The sequence below is a fragment of the Rutidosis leptorrhynchoides genome, chromosome 1, assembly GCF_046630445.1.
Source record: "Rutidosis leptorrhynchoides isolate AG116_Rl617_1_P2 chromosome 1, CSIRO_AGI_Rlap_v1, whole genome shotgun sequence".
Classification (NCBI taxonomy): Eukaryota; Viridiplantae; Streptophyta; class Magnoliopsida; order Asterales; family Asteraceae; genus Rutidosis; species Rutidosis leptorrhynchoides.
The window spans coordinates 693,821,441-693,834,576 of NC_092333.1; the positions used below are offsets into that span (position 1 = coordinate 693,821,441).

The 13,136-nt window shown below is 34.9% G+C and overlaps 2 protein-coding genes across 7 annotated transcripts; both read left to right on the forward strand.

The window, feature by feature from the left end:
- Nucleotides 1-2,631: 2,631 nt before the first annotated feature.
- LOC139886098 (E3 ubiquitin-protein ligase CCNB1IP1 homolog) lies at nt 2,632-5,218 on the forward strand. 3 transcript variants are annotated; one of them, XM_071869841.1, is made up of 8 exons: nt 2,632-2,813; nt 2,913-2,985; nt 3,277-3,322; nt 3,480-3,510; nt 3,657-3,912; nt 4,000-4,163; nt 4,292-4,602; nt 4,753-5,218. In XM_071869841.1, the coding sequence occupies exons 1-7, from the start codon at nt 2,744-2,746 to the stop codon at nt 4,513-4,515; spliced, it is 864 nt and encodes a 287-aa protein (XP_071725942.1). In that variant the 5' UTR covers nt 2,632-2,743; the 3' UTR covers nt 4,516-4,602; nt 4,753-5,218. The 3 variants fall into 3 exon arrangements, with proteins under 3 accessions (XP_071725942.1, XP_071725943.1, XP_071725944.1); XM_071869842.1 differs by lacking the exon at nt 4,753-5,218 and having other exon boundaries at nt 4,292-4,469; nt 4,501-4,606; XM_071869843.1 differs by lacking the exon at nt 4,753-5,218 and having other exon boundaries at nt 4,322-4,425; nt 4,493-4,606.
- A 1,540-nt stretch (nt 5,219-6,758) lies between these two features.
- Nucleotides 6,759-12,314, forward strand: LOC139886099 (zinc finger BED domain-containing protein RICESLEEPER 1-like). 4 transcript variants are annotated; one of them, XM_071869847.1, is made up of 4 exons: nt 6,759-7,103; nt 7,647-9,644; nt 11,832-11,903; nt 12,078-12,314. In XM_071869847.1, the coding sequence occupies exons 2-3, from the start codon at nt 7,667-7,669 to the stop codon at nt 11,882-11,884; spliced, it is 2,031 nt and encodes a 676-aa protein (XP_071725948.1). In that variant the 5' UTR covers nt 6,759-7,103; nt 7,647-7,666; the 3' UTR covers nt 11,885-11,903; nt 12,078-12,314. The 4 variants fall into 4 exon arrangements, with proteins under 4 accessions (XP_071725948.1, XP_071725946.1, XP_071725945.1 ...); XM_071869845.1 differs by having other exon boundaries at nt 6,760-7,103; nt 7,644-9,644; nt 11,832-11,904; nt 12,016-12,314; XM_071869844.1 differs by having other exon boundaries at nt 6,760-7,103; nt 11,832-11,904; nt 12,016-12,314.
- The last annotated feature ends 822 nt before the right edge of the window (nt 12,315-13,136 follow it).

Consider the following 13,136-nt stretch of genomic DNA (forward strand, 5'->3'; position numbering starts at 1 on the left):
GAAAGATTGTGATCCCACAAACGACAAACGGACAGAATAACAACAAGAAAAGTAAACGACACAAGATATTATGTGGTTATATGCAATCGGTGTGATTGCTTTAGTCCACGGCCAACTAGAGAGCTTTTTTATTGATTTTTCGTGCTTAGGGTTACAGATTACATAAGGTATATTTATAGTGCTAATCAAAATTAGGAAACAAATCTAGTAACTTGCTGGCTACGCACATCAACGCGTTTCGCGACACCACATTGCGTTCCGCGACAACTCCAACTCAAACGCGGCTATGTTGATCAAAACGCGATAACATCGAGTCCAAATCCCTGCCACATTTGTCGCGTCCCAGCCACCTGTGTCACGTTCCATTGTGTCGCGTGTCGCGACAGACCACACCCAAACGCGACCAGTTTCTTCGTTTTGATCTTCTTTGCACATCCAACACATAGCACTTTGTATCCCAAATAATTAATTGTCCTCCCGATTTTTCGACCTTAGGCTTTTGAATGAAATTACAGTCGTTGGAACCCAAAAGGGAACGAACCCAATTAAGTTCAATGTTATTCAATTTTGTTTCCTGGAGTAAGACAATATCAGGTCTTTCTGTTTGGCATAGCCTTTTAACCCAACCGAATTTATCAACTTTTCCGTCCCCGAATTCATGAATGTTTAAAGAGAGCATATTCATAAAAAAAAAAAAAAAAAATTTAATAAACGACTAGGTAGAAGAGGCAGAGGAAAACTTACATTGTAGTTTTTTCCTTCCATTTCATCCCTAATCTGCAACGAAATTCGTGAATACCGACACTGCTTTGTGAATATGAAGAACTACTGGTTGCGTTAATGGCCCCGTTTCCATTTAATTCCGAATTTCTGTTTTTTTTTTCCCATCTCAACCTTAGCGAAAGCAGTGCATTGTGATCGGGTTGCCCCATGGACAGAAGGATCCTTCCTAGCAGCATGTTTGAGATTCATCATATAGGATCCTTCCTATTCGGTCCTAATTTCAGCACTAGTCTGTTTTGACTTAGTTTTGTTGCTAGTTTACTAGTTCCCCTGATTTGATTTGTTACTTGTATGGTGAATGTTGTGATTCCTCTTGTATGTATGGCTTTTCATATATTTGTTGAAAATCCTTATTTATATATATTGTTTTTTTTAAGCCTTCAACTTGTAGTATTGTTGACCGGACCTGAGCACTCAACCTTTGACTGCAACACTTTTTATATATAGCTCCATTTTACCGCCATTTTTCAAATTAACAAAAACCTAGCGAGCAAGTGATACACCGAACGAGCAACTATCAAATCTTGTTTAAAGAAAGTGAGAATCTAAATTGAATCCATTATGTTATGTAATACATCAACTAATCGATTGAAATTTGATTTCGTCTATTCTATTTCTTCTTATCGACCGTATTAAAAGTTTCGTAAACCCTAATTTTCCAATACTCCTCAATTACGTTATCGTTATGCGTTATAATCTATGATATTGCAGGTTTTCGTGTTTTATCGGATTTAATTCTTAATTAGCTTGCCTCTGTTTCCTCCACGTGATCAACAGGTTGTATAATCCTTGAATTTCAAATTAGGTTAATTATGTGTTATTATATGTTCATTTTACAGGTTTACTCACAATCAGATCATTATAAGCTGCAATTTACGTATAGTAAATCATTCAGGTCGATTTGTGTTTGATCTCATATTTGCTTCAGGACTGCATTGAAATAATCACTAGGTAAATTCAAAACTGAATGTAGCTATTTATCACTCACAGGTTCATGTTGTATTTTAATCTTTTTTTCTTACTTGTTAAGCATGCGATAATCAAGTATTGCCTTTTGATAATGAGTACAGTACTAAATTTGTAATAGAAAGCTTGAATTTATTCATTAATACTCAACTGCTTATAGTTTAAGTTTCTAGCTGAATCAGAATATGGCTACTGTGGTGGATGCAGATGTTTTTCCGAAATTCGAAATCTTTTCAGCTCCTGTAACAATAAGCTACAACTATACTTTCATTGCTTCATGATGTATTATGTCTACTATTAAGTCCATTTATGTAGTAAAGCTTCATAACCTATTGCTATTTCCAGCTAAATATATGAACATTCAAATTCGTGTTGATACTCTGCAAACGTTAGCAAGTATAAGAGACCTTTGATTTAATTTCCTAGAATCCTAGCTAGTGCAGGATGGCTTCAAAAACAAAGTTCTTAGAGTTTGTGTCTACTTTTTGTGTCTAACTAACCTTAAGTTATCGATTGGTTATGAGGAAAGTAGTCGATCTTAATATGCCAAAGCTTATGCCAGACTAGTTATACAGATAATTGATAATGCTTATAAAAAGTGCGAATATGATAGTTTTTGTTTTGGTAAAGGTGCTAGAAATGTTAAATTCTGCACCAATTACACCTGTCATAATCATCTTCTAATGTCTAGTTTATTATCAAGCATTATTTCAAAAGAAACAATTGAATATGGACTTCTGCATTTTTTATTTGATTTCTGCTACATGTTCTATCAGCAAACTCTTGCATGCCGTTTGTTAATGAAAATCACAGTTGATCTATTATCTTTATTTATAGCTATGTATTCAGAATCTTTGGTTTTTCTTATTCATTGAGTTTTCCACTTCCATAGCTGAACTGCAAACACAACTTATTCATATGGCAGTTTTTATGAACAGGTCTTAACTACTGTTAAGGTGTATCTAGTTATCTGGATATTGTTGCAAACACAGCAATGAGATGCAACGCTTGCTGGCGAGAACTGGAAGGACGAGCTATAACTACCACGTGTGGCCATCTCTTATGTATCCTAATATAATATTCCATAAACTGTAGTTAAATAGACTTCTTTTTCAGCAGTAAATGACATGTGCACAACTAAGTTCCCTTAATTCAATCAAAAGGCAATGAGGATGCTAGTAAGATACTAAGCAATGATGCAGCTTGCCCTATGTGTGATCAAGTTCTTTCTAAAAGGTACAAGTAGATCTTGATACAGAGGTTTAAAATTCCCTTTTGTCTGATTGTATACTTCCATTTGATCCTTTTTAAACTTGCACAATTTATTTATCTAAATAGTGTACCATAGACAGGAGATACACTACCCGTTTCTAGCTAGTTGGATCGTATAAAGGCTTTGTCTGCCCAGTCAATAAGTCTATGCAATATATCTAACGGAGATGTTGATTTGAAAAGAAAACGAATATAACAAGAGATACAATTCTTGTGTTTGGCTGCCTATTAATTTGATGTCGTTTCTGCTTTCAGTCTCATGAAACCTGTGGATATCAACCCAAACGATGAATGGACAAATGTAAGAAAGCAAATCTAGAATTGTTCTTAGTAAAAGTATTTGCTTTAAATAATGTCAAAACTTCCACATTTTTGTTTATAAACTATCCTGAGATTTTAGTATTTATCTTTGTAGCAAGTAGCTGTATATAATTTTTTTTTCATATGCTTCACTGCAGATGGATATGACTGGAATATCTCCACAGACATGTATCCTATTAATTTGATATTTTCATTATAAAAGTTCAGGCCAGCTCATTTTTTACTTACTATGCATAATTATACCTCAGAACATGTGCTATATATTGGTGCATTATGTACCTGTCATATGCATATTTTCTTTGACTTGTACCAAGTAATGAAGAGTGCATATAGAAGTGTTATGTTCTTCATTGGGCAAAAGGAAATAGAAATGCAATTCAAGACAAACAGGATTGTAACTCAGTGCAAGCAGAAATGCGAGGCAATGCAAGAGAAGTTCACAGAAAAAATGGAGCAGATCCACACTGCATATCAGAAAATGTCTAAAAGGTGTCAGATGATGGAACAAGAAATTGAGAACTTGTCCAAAGATAAGCAAGAGCTTCAAGAAAAGTTCTCCGAGAAATCCAGGTCAGCTATTTGTAATAGACGCATGCCTGTTGGACTTGAAACTTGTATACCTGAAGGGATATTAAGCTCTGTACTTCCCATTGACAGGCAAAAGCGAAAACTAGATGAGATGTACGACCAATTGAGAAGTGAGTATGAGTCGGTTAAACGGTCAGCCATTCAGCCTGCAAACAACTTCTTTTCAAGGACAGACCCTGATTTGTTTGCCAGTCCAGCTAACGTGATGGATAATAGAGATCCCATGAGGAAAGGTAATCTCATTTTGTTTATTTGTAAATATTATGTCAAGATATATACACCTAATTTGCTTTATAAAAGCTACTGTGATTTGCGATGTTGGTGTTACCCAAGAAAATGCTAGTTGACTTATTTGCTGCAGATTGGGCGGGTTTAACCCCTGACACTCCAGGACCCCGAGAAGATATGTGGCCACAAGCAACAAGACAGAACAGTTCTAATTCTGGGCCATTTGACATTGCCACTAGTCCACCTACTAAACGTTCAGCAGTTCGAGTTGATAACAAAAGACCTATTGGTCGGTCCATGTTCGGTGGCGGTGGTGTTGGTGGCGGCGGTGGAGGTGGTGGTGGGGGGTGGCGGTGATGGCGGTGGTGGGGTGACCCTGAGAAATCTGAAATTGTCGCCCATGAAGCGGCCTCAGGTCTGTCGTAGCCGCCCACCGATGTTCACGTAAGTAGCATATTAAACCTGTGGTGTAAATGTCCCCAAATTTTCCTGTTACAGATTAGAGAGGAGCAAATGAAAGTTAATATCTGTAGCTCTATGGTACTCTATTGCCTTCTAATGCCAAATTTCTTGCCTTATGATCATCATTTTCAGGTTATAGATTAAATTGGAGCAAGCAGCCACGGTCAACGGGTCTTCTGATATTCTTAATAGGTGTAAAGTGTTATTGAAAACAAAAATATAATCTCACACTCTCTTTCCAAAATCTGACAGTTACAAATTTTGCTACCAGAATATGATGCAAAAGGAAGTAGACGATCTGATATATTGATTGTTTTTTAGTACCTACTGTTAATACAGGAAAGCCATAGTAGGCTACTAGCTGATGAATAAAGAGCTAGCTACTAAATATCCATGCTACTTTGCTGCGATGGAAACTGTCACGTTATTGCTTAGTGATGGCACCTAACTTTTTAGTTAATGAGTTGATTAAATTGTGTACTATCTTTTCGATATGGTCTTCTATGTTTTTTGTTGTATTGGATTATGAACTTTGGCATAGTTCCGTAACTTGATTGGTTCATAGGTTCATAGTAATATACTAATATTATAGTTAAAGTAGAATATTGTTCATTTGTTCTTGATACAATATCGGGTTAAAACTTTGTCAACCACTAATACTTTGGCCATTTTGGTACCCAACATTTTAAGCCTTAGTCGATCAAAGTGGGCAGTTGATGGTCAATTGGTCAAGCTTTAACCGATGTTCAGCTTTTACCATATTCAACTTTCGGATTTCTGGATTAACAAGTATAAAGTAGTGATCATCCATTTTAACATTGACCTGAGATAAGAGCATATCTATGGGGCTCTCAACTTAAGTAGGATGCACCTGTAGTATGTGGTTTGCTACCAAGTTGGTGGCGCCTTGCTACAAGAAAAACAAATTTCAAAACAAAAAATGAAGAGTTATAACGAAAGGAAGAAATTTTTGGTAATATATCTTATTGAATTCAAATTATGTTATTTGTTTAACAATATTTTAATATTTAATTTCAAGCGTCAAAAAATTATATTTAAGAAATTTAGACATTTACACATTATTATTTGGTGTATATTAATATTAATAATATAATACCTAATTTTTGAAGATATAACCTTTTAAAGATACAACCTTCTAATAAGGGATCGAGTCATGCTCCATTGCAAACAACTTTCATTTCTAACTCTAAGAGAAATGATAGCTCACGGTATATGTACAAGTCAATTAGCTCATCTGGCAGTACAAGACTAATTATGTTTCGAGCACGTAATGATGCTATTTCAAACTCACGGTTTACATGTTGGTCTAAGTTGGTTAGGGATATCAAGTTGAAAGTGTTCCTTTGAGCTTCGTATTTCAAATTATGTTTCGGGCACCAAGCTTATCTATGGGACGTCAATCTGAAAATTTTAATCAAGGATGTTTAGTAGACAAAAATATGTTTAGTGTGCATTGCTTATTTCCACTTGTAGCTGAGGAGGCCATAAAGCTTAAGGAAAATGTGGGCGTTTTTGTTAATAGCATGTATGATGTTAATTTTGAGCGCTTGATTGTCATGCTTGGCTTGAACTTTTCTCGTTTAAAACAATTGAGTAATATTTTAATATACTCTAGCTATTTTTGTTATTATTTTATCAAATCTCAAAAATAGTTATGTGTGTTCCATAATTTGAATTGTTTGGTTTTAATTTTGAATTTCAAAAAGTTACAAGGAGCCATTGAAAGAACTTATCATTTCCGAATTGAAGAGGATGCGAAGTAAGTTGTGTTCCACACGTAATGTTTTTCGGAAAGTTACAAGGAGTATACATATAGAGTAATGTGTCACTTTCACCATTTATTGAACTTCAAAAGTTGGTTTTATTATTATTAATATAATAATAATAATAATAATAATAATAATAATAATAATAATAATAATAATAATAATAATAATAATAATAATAATTTAAAAAAATAAATAATATAATATCTGACTTTTGAAGATATAACCTTTTAAAGCTAAAAAAAAAAAAAAATTCTTATTATAAAGTAACATAAAATATATTTTGTATATATTCTTGGCTTTCATAAACAAAAAATAATTCTTATCAAAATTGTTTCATTTTCAAGAAGTTATACACTAGATTTTAGAAAATAGTAAAACATTGGGGGAAAAACAAAACTTGGCATGAGATAGTCGGGTAAAGGATCCATCAAACCACAACCGCAAACCCACAAACACCATCCCAAAGATTAGGCAAACAAAACCCAACCCAAATAAACAAATAAAAACCCAAATTTTGACCCAACCCGGGATATATTGTCGGGTTTTTCGTCGAATCCATATCCTCTTTCCCTAATCCATAATACAAAACGAACCCTAACCCTAATCACTCTTTCCCGGATTATCCATTGCAATCGGATTCTCAGATGCACGAACACCGAGACCCTTTTTAATAATTAAATTATTACAAAAAAGGTTCGAATATCATCTTCTTTCTGTTCATGCTTATTATTACTTTACTATTATTTATTAATTTGCATATCAATTTAACCCCTGTTATCCGTTTTTCTCAATTTTTCGATGTTGATGTAGAACTGTTAAATTACGCTATTAAATCATTCAATTTCTTGTGTAATTTTCTGCTGCAATCATGGACTACATCCGTTGAATTTTATTCTATTCAATCGTTCGACGTTAACTTTAAAATTTAGAACCATTAATTAAATTAAAATATTAAAAGTGGAAAAAATATATTAAGGATCACCCGTCCGTTAATTTGTAATCCTGCAAGTTATGCAAGTGACGTCACATCAGAACAATTATGCATTGTGTGTATGTTTTGGGATCAAGTAATTATACTCATGTTCAAAGGACTACAATCTATTTTGACTTTGGAAGTCAAATGATTTTATACTAGATAATGTAAAATTGTGGTTTATTTGTTTCAATATTCATTCTGTGATCATTTGATACTACAATTTATTTGAAAGTGTGCTGATATATTCATTTATTAAGTAGGTTTTCTTTAGGTCTATTTGATGGAAATACAAAACGAAGCTCCTGTTAAGAAACCGAAGAGGTTGACATCTGTGGTATGGAATCACTTTGAGAGGGTTAGAAAAGCCGACGCATGTTACGCCGTATGTGTACACTGTCAAAAGAAGCTTAGTGGATCAAGCAATAGTGGAACTACCCATTTACGAAATCATTTAATGCGTTGTTTAAAAAGGTCCAATTTCGATGTTTCACAGATACTTGCAGCAAAAAGGAAGAGAAAAGAAGAGCCTTTGACCATTGCTAATGTCAGTTATGATGATGTTCAAAGAAAAGAAGAAAATATCATTCCAATAGCTGCTTACAAGTTTGACCAAGAGTCAAAGATTGAAGAAACGGTCAACCTTGGAAGTGTTAAGTTTGATCAAGAACGAAGTCGGCTTGACTTGGCCCGTATGATCATGTTACATGATTATCCACCGGCTATGGTTGAACACGTGGGATTCAAAATATTCGTAAAGAATCTTCAACCGATGTTTGAAGTTATGACCACGAGTGTTGTCGAGTCTGACTGTTTGACTATATATGCAAAAGAAAGGCAAAAAGTGTTTGAAATCATACGGAATTTGCATGGCAGAATTAGTCTTGCTGTTGGTATGTGGTCTTCACCAGAAAACGTTGACTATTTGTCGTTGACCGCAAATTACATTGACGACAACTGGAAGTTGCAGAGGAAAATATTAAATTTCTTGACTTTAGATTCTTCTCAAACAGAAGACGCGTTATCAGATTTAGTCATAAAATGTTTAATGGACTGGGACGTCGATCGAAAACTATTCTCGATGACGCTCGATGATTGCTTTAGTTACGATGATATATCATCAAGAACTAAAAATTGGCTATCTCAAAACCGGCCTCTTTTGAAAAACGGCGAGTTATTCGACATGAGATGTGCTTCACATCTTGTTCTATCTCTTCTTCAAGATTCTATCGAATCACTTAAAGAAGTGTTCGAAAAGATTCGTGAAAGTGTGCGGTACGTTAAAAGTTCACTTGTGACGCAAGAAAAGTTCGATGAGTTTGCTCAACAAGCTGAAATCACAACCGAAAAACGTTTATGTCTCGATAATCCGATGAGGTGGAACTCGACGTATGTTATGTTAGATGCGGCTTTAGAATACAGGGGTGCGTTTTATCTTCTTCAAGAACAAGATTCTGCTTACACAATGTCGATTTCTGATGAAGAATGGCAATGGGCGAGTTCAGTTACTTCGTTTATGAAACTTCTTGTTGAGGTCACAAATGTCTTTTCACATTCACAAAGCAAATATCCTACTGCAAACATATACTTTCCTGAAATATGTGACGTTCACATACAATTAATCAATTACTGTAAAAACCCGGATGAATTTATCAGTTCCTTTGCGGGTAATATGAAGATGAAATTTGATAAGTATCGGGATAAATGTGGGTTAGGGTTAGCGATAGCAACAATCTTAGATCCGAGATACAAGATGAAGCTTGTAGAGTATTACTATAAACAGATTTATGATAATGATGCTCCCGATCGTATACGAGATGTGTCCGAGGGTATTCGGGAGCTTTTTAACGAGTATTCTATAGACCCGGGGTCACTTGATGACGTGGCGGTCCAGGCTGGCAACGGTTTGGTCGGTACGAGTCATGTGACGCGGGACCGGTTGAGGGGGTTTGATAAGTTTCTTCATGAAACTTCGAACCACCAAAATGGGGTTTCGGACCTTGATAAATATTTAGAGGAACCTGTTTTTCCAAGAAACTATGATTTTAATATTTTAAATTGGTGGAAAGTTCATACGCCAAGGTACCCGATTTTGTCTATGATGGCACGTGATATTTTGGGTGTTCCGTTGTCGAATGTTGCACCGGAGCTGGCGTTTAATACAGGTGGCAGAGTGCTTGATAATCATTTGAGATCGGTTGATCCTGATATTCGACAAGCTTTGATTTGTGGTCAAGATTGGCTGCGAATGGAACCCGAAGGTGCATACTGAAACCTGCTATTTATTTGTTTTAGAGGTGGCCAATTTACCCATTTACTTGTGGATGGGTTGGTTTGGGTTAATTTTTATATCTAATGGGCCAGGAAGGTAACATTAACTAAATAATTATAATTATCAGAATTAGAACTGGGCTGAAACTCGCCCAATGCATATATTAAAAACACCCTTAATCAGTTATTCTAACTTTTTTTATTATGATAAATATAATATAATATAATAATCTAACTATGGTGTTTATATATGGACAAAATTGCTGAATTAATCCCTGTGGTTTGTACCAAAATGCTGGTTTAGTCCCTGTAGTTTTTTTTGACGTATTTCGTCCTCGTGGTATGTCAGTGTTGCTTATTTAGTCCCTATTTATAACAGACGTTAAAAAATTCCGTTAACACCAATCACATGCCACGCACATGAGGGTAAAAACGTCCTTTTATCTTTTACTTTGGCTAAAATTGCTGATGTGATCCCTGTGGTTTGTATTTCCTTTGAAAAATTCATCACCTATCTTCATCTTCCTCAGAACCCAAAATTACAATATAAACAATTTATCTCAAATTTAATCCATTCCCAAATCCACCACTTTGAAACTTTATTGTTAGTTGTGATTGAATACATGTATGATTGAAACTTTTTATCAACACTAAAATCAAACCTACCGTAAAATAAAAGGATTCCATGAACAAAATACCATTGAACTCATATAAAATTAAAAAACGATGAACAAATTACACCCTAAAATCAACTACATTCATAAGCAAGAAATGAAATAAATTATAAAGAGAAGATTCTAACGAATAGCAGCAGCAAACATACCCTAATTACGCAACCTTCAGATCTGTACATCATGATTACTTCAGATGCTCAAATTTGGATTTTCCATATGAGCTTTAAACCTTAATCGACGAATGAGATTTCATCTGTATTTCGATTCCACACATGGCACATCAAACTCATGTATCTGTTACCGAAAACGTCATCACCGCCGCCAGTCACCACAACCACCTGCAATCTTGCTAATACACCGGAAAAAGGTTTCTATATTTTAATTTTATAGTGATCGATCCAGAACCTTTAAACAATTTTATCAGCCGGAGTACACGACGGTTGTGGATTCTGATACCCGCTGCAAAGGGGAAATGTTGATTTCGTGTTTTCAGGCTGAGGGAACGAGCAATACAGAGTCATTGTGATTCGGTTGTGTTCAAGATCTACGATTGCCAAATCAGAACAAGCATTTTGGAAGCTATGATGCCATTCCATGTTTGGGTTAAGTATAGATTCATATTAAATGGCAGTAGGGGAAGAAAGAGATTAGATGAAAAAAAATTTAAGTTGGGGATAAAAATTAGGTGACTTATGAGATAATAAAAAAAAAGAAAAAAAAAGAAAAAAAAGAAAGAAAATACAAAAGACGAATTTACCCTCGTGTGCGTAGCATGTGACATGAGTTAACCAAGTTTTTTAACGGCCGTCAGCCGGAGGGACGAAATCAGCAACGTTTTGCAAACCACAAGGATGAACTCAGTCAAAAAAAAAAAAGTACAGGGACTAAATCAGCATTTTGGTACAAACCACAGGGACTATTTCAGCAATTTTGTCTTATATATGGCTCACTAACTATATGTAGAAGAAAAATACAAAGTTTTAGATAAAAAAAGTGTTTCCGGTGAACCCGATCTGATCAAACGTGTTTTGACGTGTCTACAAATCACTTGCTTTGACTTGTTCCCAAATCTGCATGTTCTGCACCGCTAGTTTACAAGATTGCAAAAAATGCTAATTGGGGAGTATCTGTCGGGACCTTTGAGGGAGTAATGGGCAAATCTGGGATTAATTGTATATTGACTAAGTTTGAGTTTGACCCATTAATTCCTACTTTGACGGATTAATCTTGATTTATTGTAACCGATTATCGCTACATTGACAGATTAATCGGCTGTCGACCATATAATCCCAATATCAGTCATACCCTACCTCGCTGGGATTGAGTAATGTTGTTGTTGTAATCCCTGTTGACCGAGGGTTGACCGATTTTGGTTAATTGGATTGGACTTCTCAAAAAAGGATTAATTGCCAAGTAATTGGGATTAATCCAATTTTTACACTACTGTTAGTTTATAATGTTTTCTTTAATTTAATATTTGACAATGTTTCTGACTCGTATCAGATACCAACGCGTCGAGCCTTTCTGGTGTTCCCCTTGCCATTGAATTGACATAGTTGTTGTCATTGCCTCACAGGTATGATCTGTTACTAGGCTGTTTTTATATATAGTAGTAGTATTAGTCTTGTTTGTTGTAACCTGATGTAGTGTGGCTAATTTTTTGCTTATATCATTTGTTTTGATGAAGGTTGATAGGAGTACAGATCATAAGAGGTCAGTTTTTAATACGGTTACTTGATACATTTTCCGGATAACTTCACTGGATGTATGCTGTTGCTGCACCATTGGTAATGGTGATTAGATCTTTGCGTAAACCTAGGTTTTTTTGTTTAATGGTGATGTTTAAAAGGACATTGATAGAAATCCTTTATTCTTGATTTCGAATTATAATTTTCGTTTATGAATCTTCTGATTTGACGTGTTCTTAATTGGTCTCATTGGGGTCCTATGTATTTATGCTTAGCAAACGAATCAGATTCAACTTATTTTGGGAAATTAGTTATTTTTCTTATGAAAGCTGATTAAAGTGAAGTTACAATAAGACTGGTAGATTATCGAAGGACTGAAAAGACGTGTTGTCACCTTAGTGCACAACTGCACGTCAGCATTTTTTCATAAAAAAATGACCAAAGACCAAGCATTGTCATTAAACTTCCCCCTTAGCAATAGTACACTAATAATGCACAGAAATAAAAATTAAGAACATGATCAACTGAAAATGATTTTTTAATAATGTCTGATGGTTTCATGAAGACAAAAATTGAAGACATCGTCCATGAGCAAATGAGTTGAAAAAACAGTCACGAGAGTCTCTGACAAGTTTTAGTGGGATTTTTGGAAAGATTGCGATTCTTTTACATTACATTACATGCACTGAACTCAAGTGGCTGATGTTAAAAGATACCCTTTTTCACCAAAGTTGTAGTAATGGTGCTTACAAAGCTTACCCAAAGTCTGACTAAATTAAAGAGGGAGTAAAGTTTTATGAAAAAGCCTAGTACAGCTAAATTATCTTTTTTGCTTGAAGGGTGTTCTACACCACCAAATTCTAACAACACATCAATAATATGTGATCAAATGTAAAATTAATGAGTTTAGTTTGAGTGCTTAATTTGGAAAAAAAATGGTTATTAGATTGCTTTAACTCCGACAATCGTGCGAACCCGATCAGAATTTTGATTCACGAGGGCGTAAAAAAATTAATCGGATTAATCTACTCGATTGGAAGAGCAGATAAATATCTTAAAGGCATTGAACTCCGGTGATAACCGGAACTCAATGTAAGTGACTATAGATGATTTCGACAGA